The 20,967-nt window shown below is 41.0% G+C and overlaps 1 protein-coding gene across 2 annotated transcripts in view; it reads right to left on the bottom strand.

The window, feature by feature from the left end:
• ELP4 (elongator acetyltransferase complex subunit 4) overlaps positions 1-20,967 on the bottom strand; it is a 154,940-nt gene that overhangs the window by 99,627 nt on the left and 34,346 nt on the right. For both annotated transcript variants that reach the window (XM_035117904.2, XM_035117893.2), the window contains exons 4-6: positions 17,613-17,744; positions 11,039-11,178; positions 3,637-3,721 (exon numbers count right to left, since the gene is read on the bottom strand). In XM_035117904.2, coding sequence (XP_034973795.2) covers positions 3,637-3,721; positions 11,039-11,178; positions 17,613-17,744 — 357 coding nt within the window. The remainder of the gene's footprint in view (positions 1-3,636; positions 3,722-11,038; positions 11,179-17,612; positions 17,745-20,967) is intronic.

Genomic DNA, 20,967 nt, shown 5'->3' with positions numbered 1-20,967 from the left:
TCCCCCTGTGCTAAAATCTGAGGATACCTCAGAAAGCTTCTATATGATTGATAGTCTCTCAGTTCTTATGAGAGGGTTTTTCAGTCTAGGGAACAGAATGAGCAAGGTGTATTGAATGAGACCATCACGTGATTGAGGTGGTGCTTAGCTTCAAGCATGTCTGGATGAATGTGGTTATGTAGACCCATTTCAAGCTGGTTTCCAGCATTGATTAAGGATTGAAACAACCTTGGTTACCCTGATGGATTATGTTGTTGGTTCTCCTTAATCTCTCTGCAGATTTTGATACCACTGACTGCAACATCTTCCTGGAATGGTTTTATGGGTTGGGAGCATTAGAATATGGTGGTTTCACTGTTATCTACAGAAAGGGTACTGGAAAGTAGAATTGGAAACTTATGCTCAGCCTCTTGGCATTTGGGCGGCAGGATTCTGTAGGATTTCATCTGGTCTGCATTTTTTTAAATAAAAAAACAACAACTCTATGGAGCTGCCATGGAGGGATCTGGAGCACAATGTAATCCGTATGGGCATAACACACAGCTCTACCATCTGAATCAGGAGAGAGTGTACAAGTGTCAGGGCAGTGTCTGGAAGGAGTAACAGAATAAAAGAGGTCCAAAAATCTGAGTCTGAATCCCAGTACAGTAAGACAGAAGTACTGTGGGTGAGCAATTCCATGATTCAGGGTTTCAGAAGTTAGATTGTTTGGGATAAATCCACACCCTCAGAATGAGAAGGGTCACTGGCTTAGGGGGCGGGAGGAGGTGGTCTTAGAGCCACTGTCACTTCAAGTTCAGGTAGCTTCAGTGGCAAGGAGTGTCTAAGCCCAGTGCTTCCTGGATTGGTAGGGCCTAGCTACAAGCTGCACATGCTTTGGTAAGCTGTCATTAAGACTACTTCAATGCACTCTACATGGGACTGCCATGAAGAACATCTGGAAGCTGCAGCTGGTACAGAAGGCAGCAGCCTGGTTACTAATTGGCACTGCAAAGTGGATCATTTATCACCAATCCTTAAAATTTTGTACTGGCTGCCTGTTTGCTACTGAACCGAATTTAAGCCACTGACTGGTGCATAAAGCCTCTCATTACCTGCAATCAATATGATTGTTTAGCTGGGTCACCTCCCCTATGAGGAAAGGTTACATTTTGGGCTTTTTATTTTATATAGAAAGGCAAATGGGGCTGGAGTAAGGACATGGTATGGGCGTATAAAATTAAGCATGGTGTGAAGGAAGTGGATAGAGAGAATCTTCTCTACTCATAATACTAAAAAATGAGGTCATCCACTAAAGATGAATGTTCGAACAGCTCTTGTTATGTCCCTACTGACAGATTAAGAGCCTGCAGCAACTCGGCATCCTAGACGTATGCTTAGTTGAATCCAGGGAGAGATCCTTTTCAATGGTTGCAACCAGGCTCTTGAAATCCCCCTCTTCAGGGCCTTGTCTTGCCCTCTCTTCAATGGCCTTCAACTTTGTGGTTAAAAGCTTCCTTTTCAGGAAAGCTTTTGGGCCATGAGTGGCCACCTTCGCATGGGATTTTTAATACTCGCCTGTCTTTTTTTATACACACACAACACTTCTGATGTTTTACTGTTTTACTGCTGCTTTTAGTGTTCTATTGTTACAATTCTTAATATAATTTTCATTTATTGTTGTTAGCCCTCTTGAGCACAACTTTTAAAAGGCGGGATTTAAATATTTTAAATAATGAAACAGAATTGTTACTATAAATGAAGTGTTTTGGCCCTCTTGCTGTGTTGTTGTTTTTAAAAAGAAGAAAATAAACAATTCTTCATGTCTTAGAAATGGCTTTATCCACTTGTGGGTTCTGGGTTATTAAAAAAGCATTGGGGACATACCTTAGTGCTATTTTTATCCCTCGCCCAGTGTCTACACATTTTTTATTATTAAACTCTTTTCCAGTAGCAGGTTATTTGCTGTCTGCTCCCAGGGTTTTCATGTCACTTTGGTGCTGTTGCTTCTGATATTCTACAATTTCCTTCTTCCAAAGGACCTGTCATCATGTTGGAGAAGCAGCTCAACAAACTGTACTAGGGGAACTGTTATGACATGCCTGTTGCTATGGTAACCAAAGCAGAGGTACCTGTCAGGGACCAATTTACTTCTCCAGAAGGACACTGCTAACTACTAAAGGGAAAACATACTTGCACATTATGCTCAGTACAGACTGAAAACTAAAACAACCAGGAGAATTCTGCTTGATAAACATTAATAAAAATTACGCTAGAATGCAGAAGCATTAAATAAAATCCATATTTAAAGAGACAAGTTAACCAGAGAATAAACTCCCAAGAGTAGTGCATTAGTGCTTTGATTTTGGACAGAATAAAATAGCAGAATTAACTCTGCAGATAACTTTATGGTACTTGCTAGAATAAACTTTAATACATTTTGTAGGTAATGGTGGATATTAAACAATCATAAATTAAATAATATCCTGAACCTTATATTCTGGTAATTGATATGCATATATGAAATAACACTCATTCTGTTTTCTTTTGAAAATTAAGACTACATAAAAAGATGCCTGAAGGTAAGCTGTGCAGGATGTACAGAAATTCAAAGGGCCTTTCAAGCAGCATTCAATCTAGTATGAGGGGCTTCTGCAGTAGGAAGTAAAAGCTAGTTCCCTACCACACCTTCCCATGACTGCATTAGCACTTTATGCATTTGCACACCTCTGATCTTGGCCTCTGGATCAGAAGTTTTGTTCTTGGTCTATAATATTCAGTGGATGATATAGAGAGTTCCCAGCCCTCCCATGAATGCAGATTTTCATGCATGGGAGGGGTCCTGGCAGCAGGGGAAAAAAATCTCCCATATGGAGCAGTGTACATGAGAGACCATGGCAAAGGCATGGTGTAAGACAAGTCCTCACCTCACCCCACACCTCAGCAATTAAAAAAAAAAAGACCCCATGTTACAGTAATCACATGTAACTTACCACCAGCGGTGTAATATTTCATTAATATTTGGTAGTTGTATAGAAAATACATTTATTAATGGATTATTACTGCATTTGCCAAAGCTACCCACATTTGTCAGAAACAGAAAAAGCCTGACTGTAGGAAGCTGCCTTACACAGAATCAGTCTGTCTACCCAATACAGTCAACTGTGGCTGGCAATGACTCTCAAGCAGAGGCTACTCTTAGCACATGGGCAGATTTAGGGCTGTGCAAGTGGTGTGCAAGCAGTGGGCACCGACTCAAAGCCTGGTGAGGCGCTGGGCTTTGGGAAGGAGGCCTGCGGCTTTGACAGGGTCCCAGAGTCCTCCCACCTCCTTCCCAAAGCTTAGTTAGTGAGAGCCCTCAAATCTCTTTCCCAAAGCCGGGCAGGGGCAGCACCAAATTTTGGCCTCACACAGGGCACCATAGTTTCCAAATCTGTCGCTGCTCAGCACCAAGTATCTGATTCTTTAACTAGAAGAGTAAGAGATTGAACTTTCTGAATACAGTACAAAGCATGTGGTCTACCAGTAAAAAATTAGCTGCTGTTTACTTCATCATAGCTTGGAAACCACATGTTCACTGCTGAATTATACAGTACTTTCAAACAGTATGAAAACTGTATTTGCATGCTTGAAGATGAAGATGAAGTTGCTTAATACCTGGGGTGTGGAGCCATCAAACCCTTGTTGATGAATGACTTTCTGAATGGAATAAAGAAGTCTGGTATAACCACAGGCCATATTACTACAAAGAGAAGGGAGAATACTTGACTTAATAAATACATTCTAACAACAGGAATGACATTAAAAACATAGTTTTGCAAATGAAAGGTGATATAATAATAATAATAATAATAATAATAATAATAATAATAATAATTTATTATTTGTACCCCGCCCATCCGGCTGGGTTTCCCCAGCCACTCTGGGCGGCTTCCAACAAAGATTAAAATACATTAAAATGTCACACATTAAAAACTTCCCTAAACAGGGCTGCCTTCAGATGTTTTCTAAATGTCAGGTAGTTGTTTATCTCTTTGACATCTGATGGGAGGGCATTCCACAGGGTGGGCGCCACTACCTAGAAGGCCCTCTGCCTGGTTCCCTGTAGCTTTGCTTCTCGCAGTGAGGGAACCGCCAGAAGGCCCTCGGTGCTAGACCTCAGTGTCCGGGCAGAATGATGGGGGTGGAGACGCTCCTTCAGGTATACTGGGCCGAGGCTGTTTAGGCCGGGCTTTAAAGGTCAGCACCAACACTTTGAATTGTGCTCGGAAACGTACTGGGAGCCAATGTAGATCTTTCAGGACCGGTGTTATGTGGTCTCGGCGGCCGCTCCCAGTCACCAGTCTAGCTGCCGCATTCTAGATTAGTTGTAGTTTTCGGGTCACCTTCAAAGGTAGCCCCATGTAGAGCGCATTGCAGTAGTCCAAGCGAGAGATAACTAGAGCATGCACCACCCTGGAGAGACAGTCAGTGGGCAGGTAGGGACTCAGCCTGCGTACCAGATGGAGCTGATAAACAGCTGCCCTGGACACAGAGTTGACCTGTGCCTCCATGGACAGTTGTGAGTCCAAAGTGACTCCCAGGCTGCGCACCTGCTCCTTCAGGGGCACAGTTACCCCATTCAGGACCAGGGAGTCCCCCACACCAGCCCCCTGTCCCCCCAAAACAGTATTTCTGTCTTGTCAGGATTCACCCTCAATCCTTTAGCCACCATCCATCCTCCAACCACCTCCAGGCACTCACACAGGGCCTTCATTGGTTCCGATTTAAAAGAGAGGTAGAGCTGGGAATCATCCGCATATTGATGGACACCCAGCCCCAACCCCCTGATGATCTCTCCCAGAGGTTTCATGTAGATGTTAAAAAGGGAGAGGACCAAAAAAAAGGGGGGGGAGAGGACAGAAACCCCCCCACTTTCTGGACACGGCCCAGGAGGAAGGAGCGGAACCACTGTATAACAGTGCCCCCAGCACTGTTACTACCCCCTCCACCAAACAATGATATCTTTGAACAAGTTAATCGTATGAATATTTACACATGCTCAATAAGGTTGCTTGTAAGGCTTGTGTGTCTTATCTTAAACGAACACATACAGCAGCCAGTACCGTGTTTCTCATATTTTAAGTCATCCCTACAAAATAAGCCATGGCATGATTTTCCTGAGTTGAAGAAATATAAGACATACCCCAAAAATAAGCCGTAGTGGTGGGAGCAGGTCTGGATGGCGCCATGGAAGAGGAAGATGCCTGTCAGCGCCCGGAACCGGCTGCTGCTGCCCCTCCAAAATGTCCAGCAGCATGCACCGCGCCAAGCGCTGACCTGGCGGCGGGACTGGCAAGAGCCGCAGTGCGTGCTGCTCCAAGCCCCGACCCGGCGGCGGGACGCAGCAAGAGCCGCAGCGCGTGCTGCTCCGAGCCCCGACCCGGCGGCGGGACCCGGCAAGAGCCTCAGCTGAAGCGCCGACAACGCGCGCAGCAGCCGCCAGTTCCAGGCGCCGAGCCGCGACAGGAAGAGGAGGGACGCAGCGGGACGCAGCTACAACAACAAAAAACACCCGGCCGAGCCTTCATTGGCCGCCGCGGCTGCCACTCGCTGGTCCCTCCCGGAGCTCCTTTGCGAAGAGGCTGCCCCACTGGAGCTTTGAACTGCTGCGCGCGGAGGCAGCAGCGGCGGTGAGTCTTGCTGGGAGCTCGGCGCCAAGCAGGAGCGAGTGAAAAACGCCCCGAGCTTGAGCGTGCTGCGGCTCTTGCTGCGTCCCGCCGCCACGTCAGGGCTTGGAGCAGCGCGCGCTGCAGGTCCCGCCGCTTGGCGCTGGAGCTGGGATCCGGCAAGAGCCACAGCGCGCGCCGCGTGAAGCCCCGACCCGGCGGGACCCAGCAGTGTGCCCTGCTGAAGCGCCGACAACGCGCCCAGCAGCGCAGCAGCAGCCAGTTCCGGGCGCCGAGCCGCGACAGGGGAGGTACCATACTGTAATTTTTTAAAAAAATAATAAGACACCCCCCGAAAATAAGCCATAGGCTTATTTTCTTGAGTAAAAAAATTATAAGACATGACTTATAATATGAGAAACACGGTATCTAGCACCTTACCTCCTGCATCCTCCATGCTCTCATTCCTCAGCAAACCAGGAAGACTCACATCAGTGGGTCTTCAGGCTTCAGTATTGGTAGTTAACTTCACAGGCCAATCTGGACCCATCAGGTCTTATAAAAGCCTGACTCTGAACAGTCTGAACAACTTGTTGGTGTGTGAAACTGAATAGGCTTCTCTCACCTTTCCTTCTCATTGGCTACTCTGGAACCTGACCAACAACCCCCATTCAACAAATGATCAAGTCCCTGGCCCTCTGGATGCCTGTCTGCCTGTTCTAAATTTAAGTCTGTGTGCACCAGAACTGGACCCCCAACTGCCCTGGACCTGTGACCTTCTCTGAGCTTGGCAGAGGTGTGACATTGTTTTACGTTAATTAGTGTACTCCAACTTACAACTACTTCAAATGTCATTTATAACAAAGAAAGCACATCTTTGGAAGGAAAAGCTTATTTTCACATGGACACATACATAAACCTGTTTCATAGAATTAACATAAAAAACACATCACCAAACTACTACAATGCCTTGTATTTTGTTCTATTTGATGTTTCAGCCACATTACCTCTCTACCAAGTCACCCAATTTTTTCTCAACCAGTGTTCTTTTTGTACACTTTTGTCAGTTTCATATACTTTTAAGTTATTTTTACACATATCATATTCTGCTTTATTTATTGTGTAAACAAATCCAAGAGGAAAACCTTATTTAGATCATATTCTCAAATTCTATGGTAGGAATCAACATAGCACTAGGTTGTTCTATCAGCAAATGCATTTCTGCTTGCCTGGTGGAATGATCCTGCCTCCCCACTCCCTCCCTGTTCTGGGAGTTCTCTTGACCCCCTGAATCACTTGGGGTGGGTGTAGAGGAATAAAGGGGAAAGTCCCATTGTGCTAGCAGGACCCATTACAGTGGTTGAATCAAGCCTTATGCTTACATTTGGACAATTAATTAAATTAAAATACTTTGCTTAGCAGTTGCACATGCTGAAGTGCATTCATTTCAATATGATTACATACCCCTCAACAATCCCAATTTGGCCAGGATGGCCACAGAATTAGTTAAGCCGCCACAGTTTCTGACTTGCTCTCAGGGTGCCCCAATTTTCCCGGCCAGCAGACAGGGGCCACAGAAGCAGCTCCTGGGGGGGCAGCAGCAGCATTGAGAAGAAGCCTTGTTAGTGCTTGCTAGGTTTTGGAAAGAAGAAAGGTGGACTCTAGGACCCTGTCCTGGGGAAGTGGTGCATTTCCCTCCCCTGGTGGTGGCGGCCATAACCACAAAACCATGAGCAAACTGTGGGAAGGAACATGCAAAGTTTGCAAGGGGTCATGCGGGTGGCGGCAGGAAAGCTCGTAGAATCTATTTGTTTAAGGCAGTCAGTTTCACAAATGTCCTGATTTTCATCTGAGTTATGTTGGATAACAGATTATGGAATACCGAACTGACCTAAAGCTGGAGTTGGGAACCTCAGGCCTGGAGGTAGAATGCGACCTTCCAGGCTTCTATCTAGTCCTTGAAACTGTTCCCAGACCACATTCCTCACTGGCCCTGTTTCATACCCTGGGAGTTTTTGCCTGGGTGGAATGTGTGCTTGAACTCTGGTAATGCCTCAGGAAAAAGAGGAGTGTAGAAGGATGTGTAGAAACTAGACTATGGTACACAGGTCAAATTTACATTTGTTTGTCCGCTCACTTTCACCTCTGGCCCTGCTTACAACCAGGATGTGGACCTCAGAAGATTATCCAGATGGGAATGCAGCCCACGAGATGAAAGAGGTTCAACACCATAGCCTAAAGCCTAGTTTTAAAAAAAGGTAAAGGACCCCTGACAGTTAAGTCCAGTTGCGAACGACTCTGAGGCTGCGGCGCTCATCTCGCGTTACTGGCTGAGGGAGCCAACGTTTGTCCATGGATAGTTTTTCTGGGTCATGTGGCCAGCATGACTAAGCCGCTTCTGGCGAAACCAGAGCAGTGCACGGAAACGCCATTTATCTTCCCGCCAGAGGATTTATTTATCTACTTGCACTATTACATGCTTTCGAACTACTAGGTTGGCTAGGTTTCTAGTTTAGAAACTGCTTAATAATGAAAATGACTGCACACTCATAACATGATCAGCAACCACAATCTTTTCTATATTGTCAACAAATGGCGAATCATAATGGTAAAATTGTATCTGTTATTCTGTGAGATAGAAAGACTACATAGAACAGATGCAAGTAAAAACATCCCAGCTAAATCCCCTATTTATAATTTACTATGTAAAATATATATGCTCACAGGTGATGTATTTGCTGATGGAAGTGAACTTGTTAACTAGAGCCAACTGATAATCTTGTTAGTAGGATTTGTCATATTTTATAGGCAACAGATATCTATGTTGCATTCAGAAAGTCAGCTATTTTTCCTACAGATTTGTTACTCAACACTTTAATTCAGCTAATGTGTTTAAACAATACGTTTTCATCCTTTTTTGTTTAACCATCTAGTTACTGATAAAGCAGGAGCTTGTAAGGAGGTATCCTAGTTACAACACAGTCTCTGACTTCCTTATTGATGGTTTCTAAACATTTAACAAAGGGAAGGTTATCAAAATGTATGACAAATAGGCCTATTATCAGGAAGCAGTCGCCATTAGGAGAAATTTTAAGCTGTTTTCACCAAATTTATCAGGAAATCCAAGCTCTGTTAATTTAAGACCATTTTAATATATACCCCATTGAAGCAGCAAATAATACAAGCAAATGTAGCATCAGATATTCTTTCTGGAATACTAAAATATACTGGATCTGTATTATACCCAATTATTAAGAAACCTGGGTGGCAACAGTAAAGGAATATAGCTATCAGATATGACTATTTATCAGGGGTCACCAACCAAGCACCTTCAGTTGTGTCCCCAGACTCTGAGCTTTCTTTTTCCCGCAAAAAAAAAAAAATCAAGTATCAAACCTCCTAGAAAGAAAGCCATGAAGCAAAATGTGAAGGTCCCGTTCTAAGCAATGTCTGTGAAATGAGCAAGCCTTGTCAGTGTTTTAGCTAATGTGTGAAGTCATAGTTGTGACTGATGAGTGGTTTAGACACCAGGAAATAGGAATTCCTAGGATCCTAAAGAGTTACTGTACCCCACCCTTTAATGCAATTTTCCTGCTGCTGCTTTATTTTCTAGGCAGATATTCAACAGGTTAAACCTTTTCTTGTATGGAAATACAATTATGAGGAAAGCAACATGATTGTACTCTCTCTAATATTGTGTTATGCCAAACCCTATGGCAGCTATTGTATGATATGCCACACACCCCTTGCCACCATTTTGGGACCCGCACCACCAGCATTCTCTCAAAATTCAAAATATGCCCACTGGTCCCAAAAGGATGGCAACCACTGGCTTATATAAATCACCATTAGCTTTAACTCAAACCTATGGCTGTGATCCGAAGAGTCTCTTTCTGTATAATGTAGGACACTGTGTACTCTATGATGAGACTCTCTCTACAGTTTTATGTGGTGCATCTCCTACAGCTGTAGCAGCAGGCTGCTTTTAAAACTGCCTTGTCTTGTACATGGTGGAAGCTGCAGTGGCAAAAACTCCCTAAGAACATACTGGCTTTTGTCTGAGGGGGAAGCCCAGCTGTTCTAGTCTATGCTGCATCCCAACTGTTTTTCCACCATTGCTAGCAAACTGGGGTACTTGAATCTGGCCCAACAAGTGATTTGGCAAGAAAAGAATCTGGAAAAGAAAGAATTACCGTATTTGAATATCTAAAAGCCAGTTCCCAACATTCTGTAACATTGTGCTATGGTCAAGATTAGTTTGGGAGCATGCTTTTGATGAATCAAAACAGATGCCAAATTTTGAAGAAAAAAAAACCCCACCCATGAAAATATTTTCACTGGATTATAGATTATATAGAACATTTGATCTGCAGACCAGTCCGATCCTGGCGACTAGGACTGCTGTGGTGACTGGAGCCGGGAGGAAATTAATCCCTACCCCATGATATTCATGAATCTACCCATTACTCTTTTATATTAATACTTGTTGTTCATTCTTATGAGAGACAGAAAAGAGTGTTATGCTCATGGACACTATGGTGACAGCAAATCCGCCTTCTACTTCCAAACTAGTACGGCTTTGCATGGAGGCTGTAGTATATATATATTATTCCAGTATATTATTCCAGTAATGAATTTCAGGGCAAAGCCATCCTACAGCAGCTCACATATCTTAGCATGTCTTTAGAAAATATATGAAGCATTCAATATTTCTAAAAAATATATAATTATCCTAATAAAAACTATTTAGGCCAGAGAATGTTTCCTATTCTTTTTTTTACTTATGTATTTATGCGTTTTCTCTCTCTTCTCTCAACGCAAGTATATATTTCTGCTTGTATTGAAAATTGTATAAAGATATTTTAAAGAATAAACTCTAGCACCAGCAGATTAAAACAATAAACAGCCTACTACTTCAATATGCAAATAGAAAGCAAATTTGCATATCGAAGAAAGCTAATTGTGCAGAGCTCATGGGGTGCACCAAGGGCCCTTGCAATGCCCAGGTCTTCCTTCCAAACAAGCTCCACTAATCAGAGACAACGGGATTTATTATTGCTCAATTTAGATAGATGTTTAAAAAATAAGCTGCAGCAGACATAAGAGTGGTTTGGGCAGATTAGTTCTACTACATTTTGTGGACCCACAGAGAAGCACCACAAGCAGCCTTACTACAACCTGTACCATATATTGTCCAGTCCAAGATCTCTGCAGTTAAGAGAGGAAGCTCTTGCAAGGGATGGAGCTTGGAATATGGCAAGGAAAGGGTTTTGCTATAAATATTGATGCCTGACCAACTTACTCCTGACAGTACAATTATTTGCACACAATTTTATGTCTATGAAATTTGCCCTCCAAACCCTCCTCAGTTTTTGTGCAAACAACTAAAATTAGAAGCTTTTCAAACTCACCATGATTTTATATCAGGATACAAAACCTTTTCTTCAAGAAGGGGAAAGCCATACCACTTTATGTTCTGGATTAATTCTGGAGCCATTGTTTTTGATAAATCAAAATAGTGTCCAAATTTTGAACAGGCTGCTTGGGTCACCTGTGAAAATAATGCATATGTTTCCCCTGTTAAAATACAATTAAAAATGTAATACCTATTTTTTCAACAGGTTTTTCACATAATCTGTACTTTAAGTGTACACTACTACTAAAGTCAGCACATTACACCAATGAAAGTGGTCACAATACCACCCCTCTCTGACACATACACATGTTTTCCCATGGAGCAAACCTCAGCCATTGGGGAATTATTGTGTATGTTAGAATTAAGCAACCATGCAGGCCAGGCTATCAGGGAGGTGCTCCAGGTACTCTCCAAACAAAATAAGGCCGGTCTTTCCACTCAGACTGAAGCTGGAATTGCTGTTTTGCAGCTTGGTCTTTTTCCTACAGCAAATGTTACTGGTGACACAGCAATTGTGTTTTGTTTACTTCATGCGTCTCCTTGCCCATGTTCTAGTTCAGCTATGCCTGCTGTTTCAGCATATAGCCAATAAGAGAAACAAAGGGCCTTTATTCCTGCTGTCCCCATCAGATATCCATATGGTGAAGGTAGTCTTCTACATACACAAAAGACATGCCTGAATTTTGGCATTATCTGATAGGCTGAATACTGTAATTGGTGGGCAACTGAACAGTCAACTGAAGATATTTTATCCTACTGATTAGTATCCTAGCTAAACGTAGTTTGCTTTCAAATAACCATGTTTCTACAACAACAACAACAACAACAACAACAACAACAACAACAACAACAGATGAGCAGAGTGCTAACACATTGACTAAAACATATAGGAAGCCATTGTAGACCATTTTGTCCAACATTCTGTTCCCACAGTGGCCAACTGGATGCCTATAGAAAGCCCAGAAACTCTCCTACGGATGTTCTGCAGCAATCGGTATTCAGAGGGATATAGCCTCTGGCACTGGATAGATTATGTAGCCATCATGACCTGATTCACTGGAGGATGCAGACAGTTCAGCCATCTCATTACATGGACATTACTATCAGCTTGAGAGCACCAATTACATGTTTAGAAGGATGGGAAGTCTCTATGTAGCAGCCCTGTTCCACTTTCCTTCAAGAAACATGAGAAGGAAAAATGGTCTGGAGTCATATTCCAAAACTGCCAAAAATGTGACTGCTGCTGACAATACTAAGAGGCACAGTAATGTGACTGATGCAAAAAATGATTCCCAGTCCAGTTTTGGCAACTGTGCACACAGTTTGACTGCTGAATGAAGAAAAGAAGCCCCAGGGAACTGTAAATGTAGCTCTTTTTTGTGTGCATGGTTCCCAGTGTACCGATAACTGAAGATGTGAATTGCAGAAACATGCATCCTCATCCCATTTGTTCTCGTTAGATTGCAGTAACCATAGAGAAAAGGCAAAATATCACTTGGATATTTTGAACAGTTCAAGAATCAAATTTTCAAATTACTTTTATAATAAAAGTCATTTTACAAATAATATGAATTTTGTTTTACTCTTTCAAATTACGGTAAATGAGCCAGGTAACTAAAATATTAATGGCTGCATGCATGAACATTTTGAGGAATAACTTCTATTGTGTTCTCTCTCTCTCTCTCTCTCTCTCTCTCTCTCTCTCTCTCTCTCTTGTTTCAAACACATGAAAACAAACGAACAATATGTTACTGGGACTGCAATCTCAGACACATTTACATGAGATTAAGTGCCACTGGACTCAATAGAATTTACTTCTAAGTAGACATCTACAGAATTTTGCTGTGAAAAAGTTGTATTGTAGCAGGATGACAATTTTTACATAAACTAGAAGTTATTGTAGCTTCACTTATGCACGCACACAAAAGTAAGAAAACACTGTTCATTGTCACTCGACCTTCTTGTTCTATCGTGTGTCTTAACTTCACATCCTCCTGCCCATTTTATAGAAAATTGGCCAGACTTGTGGGTGGCCATTCATACATAAAGAACTGCTCTGCTGAATACCAGGTTTTTGTATTTATAATGATATAAATTCAAAAATTAATCAAATCTTTGTGTCTATTATGGTTTTTATTTTAAAAAACAATCAGTAAAAAATGAACATTAAAACTGTATTCCAACAATACATTGTTTGAAAAACCTAAGCTAACAGAAAAAGTAAAGCTTTAATAAGAAAAAATAAAAATATTAACAAATTCAACACTGCTAACAAAAAACAAATTTTTTTATAACCTTGCTTTATTATACTATACCAGAATGCAGAAGGTACTTAGCAATTATTTTTAAAATGCTATCTGTGTTTTTATTTTGTTATTAAATATTACAAAGTGTAATAAAATAGAGCAAAATCTGACCATAAAATAAAATATGAGTATTGTTTAAAAATAAATCCAGAAGTTCCAAGTTATTTCGTCTGGGGGTTCTCAGAGCAATTTAAACAAGAGCTGTTCTTTGCCCTATAATCTATCCTTTATCCGGATTACTGATCAGAATGTTTTTACTGCAATCTTTGCCAGAGCTCATCTTTTTATTGTGTAAGTCCAAGCCCCCTTAATGTTTTAGAAAGGCCTTGACTAACTGAACTTTGATCTGATGTCTTCATTGAGAAAAGCTCCAGGTTGCCTATTTCAGATGCAAATCCTCACTGAGGCCCAAGAGAGTTTAGTACAGACAGCAAAAGAGAAGAAACAAGAAGTTTCCAGGATCCTCTTTGAGAATCCTGGGGAACACTGGTGTCCCTAATCCACACAGTTGCATGGATTAAGGTAGGTGATAACCTTTCTTGATTCTAAAGAATGAGCACAGTGCCTACAAAATGGGTGGAGACTAGGATTTGGTCGCAATAAAACACCAGGCAATAAAAGCCTGGTTATGTCAGAAGCCTATGAATAGACCTCAATGTACCACATTCCCAGGCCTAGTGGGGAAGCTTGCAAAAAGCCCACCTGAATCAAGTAAGCATGAATAATCTATCTTAGCAGCAGTGTGACCACAGAGACAGAGCAAAAGGAAGGAAAAAATACATTTCTTTTAAGCGTGAGATAATAAATTTATTAGCTGAATGTGGTTTCAAGCCTACCTTTTCCTTGGATTCCTATAAGCTAGCCTCCGCAAGGAGAAATAACCTAAGTTGTCATGGAGCAGAATATGTCTTTATGCTACCGTCTGCCGTTAACGTTTCTAATTGAAATACTAATGTGCTAGAAATTCTCAGATTTAGGATGAATCAAGGCAGAAAATTGATTTCATGCTGTGACAGTTTATATATTGCCTTAAGAATACAAGCAGTTCATTCATTAAAAGAGGGGGTATATGTGTGTGTGTGTGTGAGAGAGAGAGAGATTGGGGACAGCGGGGTAAAGGAACACACACTTTACCTGCTTGATACAACCTACAGAATACCTACTGTTTTTACTTTGCCTATCAAATGGTTAGCCAATTACAAATAAAATAGTTTAACAACTACCTAAGCCTCTGGAATTTGCTGCCCAGACAATGTACCTGCAACATTAGAGTTGTCAAACTGTAAGTCCTCCTCCTAAGATCCTCCTAACACCTTTAAAAATTTCCAAGGAAGCATGAAGGGGATGAAACTAATGTGGATCTCTCAAATTTACCACTACTCACTCCCCTATGCTTGTGTGGAAATTACAAGATACATTTTATTTTAAAAGTATCAGTTACTAGTTAGGATACATTTACCTATACAGTACTTTTGATACTGAAATTTAATTTTCTGGTATATTGGGTTGATTTAATCTAATCTACCAATTTAATCTGGAAACATAACATATGTATAAAATGACTCCCCCCCAAAAAAATTGCTCCCTTTTTTCCAACTAGTCCTCAGGGAAACTAAAGATAACTGAAAAATGTCAAACAATGTTTGGCTACGAATGTGACAAATGCTATAATAATTCTTAACACTATGCAAGAAAGAGAGTAAGTAAATTCTCCTTGATTTTATGGTTAAGGTGCCATTGAGATGCCATTCAGTGAGTATGGCTCTGACTGCATCAGTTCAAGAGCACTATCTACAAGAAAGTGGTTAATATGTTAAACTCCTCTGTCTTTTAGTTTATTTTTTGTTATTTAATAGCAGCCTTGAGCATTATTTTATACTGGACAGGTGTCATGACTAGTTTCAGGTTTCAGGGAGGCCTGGGCAAGATACCTTCCTGGTCCTCTCAGCACTTCCCTAGTGCACCCCACAAGCTTACCAAAGAATGGAGTGGGGAGTGGCAGTGGTGGTGTGGGCAGCAGTGGGTCTGACAGGGGTGGGCAGGCAACCCAGCACTTTTCTTATCAGAGCTGTGCCCTAAAATAAGTAAAGGACCTTAAAATAAGGAATCCTAATTCTAATGATAATAAATACTTAAAAAACCAAAAACAAAGAGATGATGGCATTTGCTGCACCATGCCAACTTCTGGTGCTGGGTCTGAAAGCCCTGATACAAGTTACCTTAAATAAATAAATTGTGCCAACTAGGAAATAGGAGAGCAGGAGCAGTTGACAGGATGACAGTGTGCAAAGCACTTCTATATGGATTTGAGCATATGCCAATTTTCCTTTCCACTTATAGTCCCCTGGCCTGTGCCTAGTAGACTGCTGTCCTAGAGAGTCCCTCTGATCTTTGGGGACAGCTTGTTTGCAGGTCATGAGAGACTGCCCTGGAAGTGGATGCTGAAAAACCCTCATGCATTTGCAGCCCTTTGAATTCTGTCCAGACTCACCCAAGGCATAGAGGAAGGTACTGACAAACAGAAGTGACAAGGTAGCTAATAGAGAAATGATTCATAGAATCGTAGAATTGTAGAGTTGGAAGGGACACCAAGGATCATGTAGTCCATCCCCCTGCAATGCAGGAATTGTAGCTAATGAATATCTGACTGGTGGACAGGCTGACTTCAGAGACAAGGATTGCAAGGTAGTTTTAAAGAGTGGCTGGAACTGGAGCATATGCACTTGGCATTTAGTTGTTCAGACAGAGGCTTGTGGCAAACACTAGAATTATGCATGCACCAGGAATGTATAAGGATATCTGCTCTACCACAATTACTCATGACCGAATAATTTTCCAGGAGGCTTAACATTCCCAATGGTACCTTAGAGAGTTTTTACTTGTAGTTCCCAACTCTGACCTCAGTCCAGTCTTAGTAAAGCTTTAGCTATGCAACCACCAGTTTAAATCGGATTACACCTCACATCCATTTTCATCACATATAACTTCCATTATAATATAAAATGAAACATGGTATATTATTGGAGCAAACTGGGAAGCTTAACTGTACTTCTCAAAAATACCAGCTTTTTCAAATGTTGGTATTCCTTCCCCCTACCTCCTCATATGAACTAAGTCTGTTTTGTGATGGTTCAACATGCTATATCAAGCTTCATATTAATAAAAATTGATGAGGTCACATAATCATCCTGGAGGGTCTTTGATTTGGCATGTCATCATATATAAATCTTCTCTCTGATATGAATACATAGACATGTCTGTGCAATTACAAAGAAAACCAAACATGCCAAGCCTTGTAAAATCATTTTGTCATATTCCAATTATATTCCTTAGAATAAGCTTGAACTTACTAGGCAGTTCACTACACTTACATCAGATATATAAAATACTAAAGCCAAACAAAACAAGTTCCTATGGACACCAAAATATTGCATGTAATTTTAGAGATTTCACCATACCATTATTCTGCACAAGAAAATAGCTAGCCTAGGGAGAAATATAATTCACAAAACACTAACAACCGTAAACTCTGTAGAATTGACCACTGGGCTTGTTTCTTACATGCTGCCTTCATAACGATTAGTTTATAGTGACAGTGAAGCTGATATAATCTCAAGTGCTTACTTTACTTATTACGCACATGGATAAGCAAGTCAACAGCTTGATTCAATTCCATGCTTTCACTAGAGGGATCTAAGTACAATTCATTCAACCTATAAAAACGCTTCTATATTCAGATAAATTTATAAAGCTTTCTTGTATAAATGGAAAGGATACTTCTTGAAAACCTGTGTATTAAATTCTACAGCTCTGATGCTGAAGCCTTTACAATTTAATATTTACTGTTCTTATGACAGTATAGCCCACTACACATTTTCTTGGGAAACAATAATTCCCAAGCCAATGTTTGCTAAGGAAACACGAAAGGCTGAGTGGGTCCATTTGTGGAGAGAATCAACAGAAAATAGAGAGGTGTTCAACAATTTATGCTGACTCTCCTCTCAAAATACCTCCCCCAGCCATTCCCCACACCAGCAAAGTGACTGGAAAAATATTTTCAATGGCTAATCAACAGAGAATGAAAGAGTTATTAAGTGCTCCGACATTTAGTATTATAAGCCTAAGGTGGGGCAAAACACTTTTTGGAATTAGTGCTAAATGGTGTAGTTAGCTTATCATTTTAACAGGAAATTTTTTGTCAAGAAATACTTTCAGTTTTCCATACATTATTATTTGAAGAAATTACTATGAAATAAAACTTACCTCCAGTTTTGGTATGTTCTGGTAACGCCAGGCTATTCTCATGGATTCCTGAGAATCTTGTTTGGACTTCACAGCTGTAGCTTCTTCTTCTATTTCATTTACAGCGGTATTCAGCAAAGGTGAGGGAAGTTCCTGAATGAAAAATCATAAACGTTTTAGATAAGCTGCTTTTATTAAACATTTAGGGAAATATTGTTAAAGAAGATTAATGATGGTACTGGAAGCTCACTTCAAGGTACTAAAGGAACTTGTGGATGTGCCATCAGAACCTTGATCTATAATATTTGAGAAATTCCAGAGAATGAATAAGGTGCCACAAAAATAGACACAGGTAAATCTTGCCTCAATTTTCACAAAAGAGGAGAAAGGAGAATCCAGGAGACTACAGACCAGCCAGTCTCACTTTGATACCAGAGAAGGAGTCAGTTTGTAAGCATCCTGATAACAATGCAGTGATTAGTAAGAAACAGCATGGATTTGTCAAGAATAAATCCTACTAGACTAATCTGATCTCTCTTTTTTATTGGGTTACTTAGTAGACTATGGGAAGCCTGTCAATATAATTTCTAACGATTTCAGCAAGTCATTTGACAATGTAACCTTTTATATTCAGTTTGGAAACTAATTAAATATGAGCCACATAACAATACCATCATGTAGATTTACAGCTGGTTGGAACACTATACTCAAAGAGTGCTCATTAATAGTTTTTCATCAAACTGCAAGGAAATTTTGAGAGCGCTACCTTAGGGTTGGACCTGGTGCTCTTCAATATTTTCATCAATGACTTAGATAAAGGGGTGGAGAGAACCCTTATCAGATTTGAAAACCACATAAAAACAGGTAGGATAACTAATACCTCAGGACTGAAATTCAAGATCTTGATAGAAAACTAGGCTGGAATTCAATTGAGACAAATGGAAAGCTGCATTTAGCCAAATTGGTATAAAATGTATAAGAATAAGATGGGAGATACTTGGATTGGCAGTAGTATCCATGAAAAGGGTCTGTCAAGCTGAACATGAATCAACAGTGTGATATAGTTGCAAAAAAGGCTTAAGCAGTTTTAGGCTGCATTAATTAACCTATTATATATTTTAGAAATCAGTTTACCTGATTGGTAAACTGAACCAAGTTTTGTATGATCAAGTAGTAGATTTTTGTCTATGTTTGGATATAATTGGATGCCATTTTCAATCAAGATGACATTCCCAAGCAATACCAGGCACAAGGCTGCTAGTAGAACCATAGTAACAAAAATCACAGGAAGTAATAGTTCCATCTGATTCTGATCTCATATGAATAACGGTGTCCAGTTTGGGGTGCTGCACTTTGAGGATATATTATAGACAGGGGTTGGCCAGGTTCGCCCCTGCCAAGGGTGCAGGCTGGGGGGCACAAAAATCATGCCTCTCACTCTGAGGAGGAAGGCAGATGGACAGACAGATAGACAGACAGACAGGAGGCGGAGGAGAGAGACAGAGCAGAGCAGACCTGACCCGACCCTGACGACTGCAAAGGAAGTCACTGGTAGAGCAGGAGAGGCAACAAAAAAGAAACTTTTTTAGTTTCTGGTTCATGGTCTCTCCTGGCTTTGGAGGCACCAATACATCTCCTTGCCAAGAGTACAAGGGTTGGATGGTGCCGATACAGCTCCTTGCCAAGGGTACAAAGGAGCCTGGGTACGCCTCTGATAAGAGACAAATTGAAATGGGTTTGGGGAGGACAACAAAGCCTGTCAGAGGTATGGAAAACAAGTCTTATGTGGAAAGGTTGAAATAACTGGATATTGTCTGAATGCAGGGAAGATGAGAGCAGACATGCTAGCACTCTACAAATGCCTCAAGAACTAACACAAATAAGAGAACAAAGTTTTGTTCTCTGCTATCCCAGAGCGCAGGACTAGATCTATTCTGTTTAAGTTTTATTAGAGTAGGTTTCAGTTGAACATTAGGAAAAATGTTAAAATGTTAAGAGCAGTTTAACAAGGGAACCAATTACCTGGAAATGGGCTTACCTCACTGGAGGTCTTCAAGCAGAGGCTAGAAAGTCATGTGTTGGGGGTGCTCTAGATATGGATTTTCTGCTTTGAGCAGGGACATGAACTAGCTGGCCTACAAAGCCCATTTCAATTCTAAAGCCATTTATCATTTACTGGTATTTATAGTGACACTTTATTCCAGGGATGGTGAATTATGGGCACATGGGCTGGGGCTGGCCTCCCACAAGAATGTTTTTTGCTCCTGCATCCTATCAGAGACATTTGCAGTGGCAAAAGTAATCCAAACCACATGTAAGTGGCATGCCTTCTTCCCTGATTCTGAGAGAATGAGAAAGGCAAGCATAGGATAGGAGCTAGATTACATTATGGAATGAACTGGAAAAAAGTTTAAAAGATCCTTTCCCAAAAACCCAGAAGCTTACCTTCTGGGTATAGTAAGGACAGAAACCCTCCTAAAACAAGTGAGTCTACTGATGTATGCAACCACAGCTGTGCAGATTTTACTTGCACAAAAGTGGAGAACAGACGCAGTTCCAACAAAAGAGGAGTGGCATCATAAAATGCTGGAATACGTGGAAGTAGCAGGTATGACTAATAGAATAAGAAACAGATAAAAAAACTTAATGAGGATTGGAGGTTATATATAGAATAAATGAAAAATTATTATAATAGGACAGTCAATCTAGCAGGATGAGCCTAATTCTGCAACGTAGGTTATAACATGAGAAAAAGAGAAGGAGAGAGGAAAATTTAGAAGAACAAGAAGCTGTGGATAGCTTGGGAATAGAGAGGAAACCAGGGAAGGAGTGGAAGGGAAGTACATGAAAAGAAGTTTTCACCCCACCCCTTTTCTTATATTTTTTTGTTTGTTTTTTTGAATGCAACAGTTGTTGTACTAATGTTGATATACCAGTGAAGAACTGTAATAGAAAAGCAAATAAAAACAACAACAATAATAAAAAGATTACATTATGGAGGCTGCAGGGCAGCAGGTGCGGGTTGTTCCTTGACATTTATTCCTGAAGCTTTTCTCAGAAATGAGTATTGCCACGAGGCAGCAAAGGTTTAGGATCAGAGTTTGCCTTATCCTAGATGAGCTACCTTCCCAGGTTCATGAGCCCCTTGTTTCCCTCTACACCACATGACCATTGGACCCACTATTTGTCTTGTGCGCTCAATCCACCAGAGCCTGTCATCACATGCATGGGAAGTCCCTAAGTTTTCAAGGGTTTGAGACCCTCACAGCCCAAACAGGATATACTGATACAATAATTACCAGTTCACAATTAAAATTTATATGACAGAAGTTTAGGTTTCAATCATGCCATGAAATTCTTCTAAAGAAATACTAGA

This window comes from Zootoca vivipara, chromosome 1 (genome assembly GCF_963506605.1).
Source record: "Zootoca vivipara chromosome 1, rZooViv1.1, whole genome shotgun sequence".
NCBI lineage: Eukaryota > Metazoa > Chordata > Lepidosauria > Squamata > Lacertidae > Zootoca > Zootoca vivipara.
The sequence above is the reverse complement of the archived record's forward strand: the minus strand, read 5'-3'. Positions and strand labels throughout refer to the sequence as shown.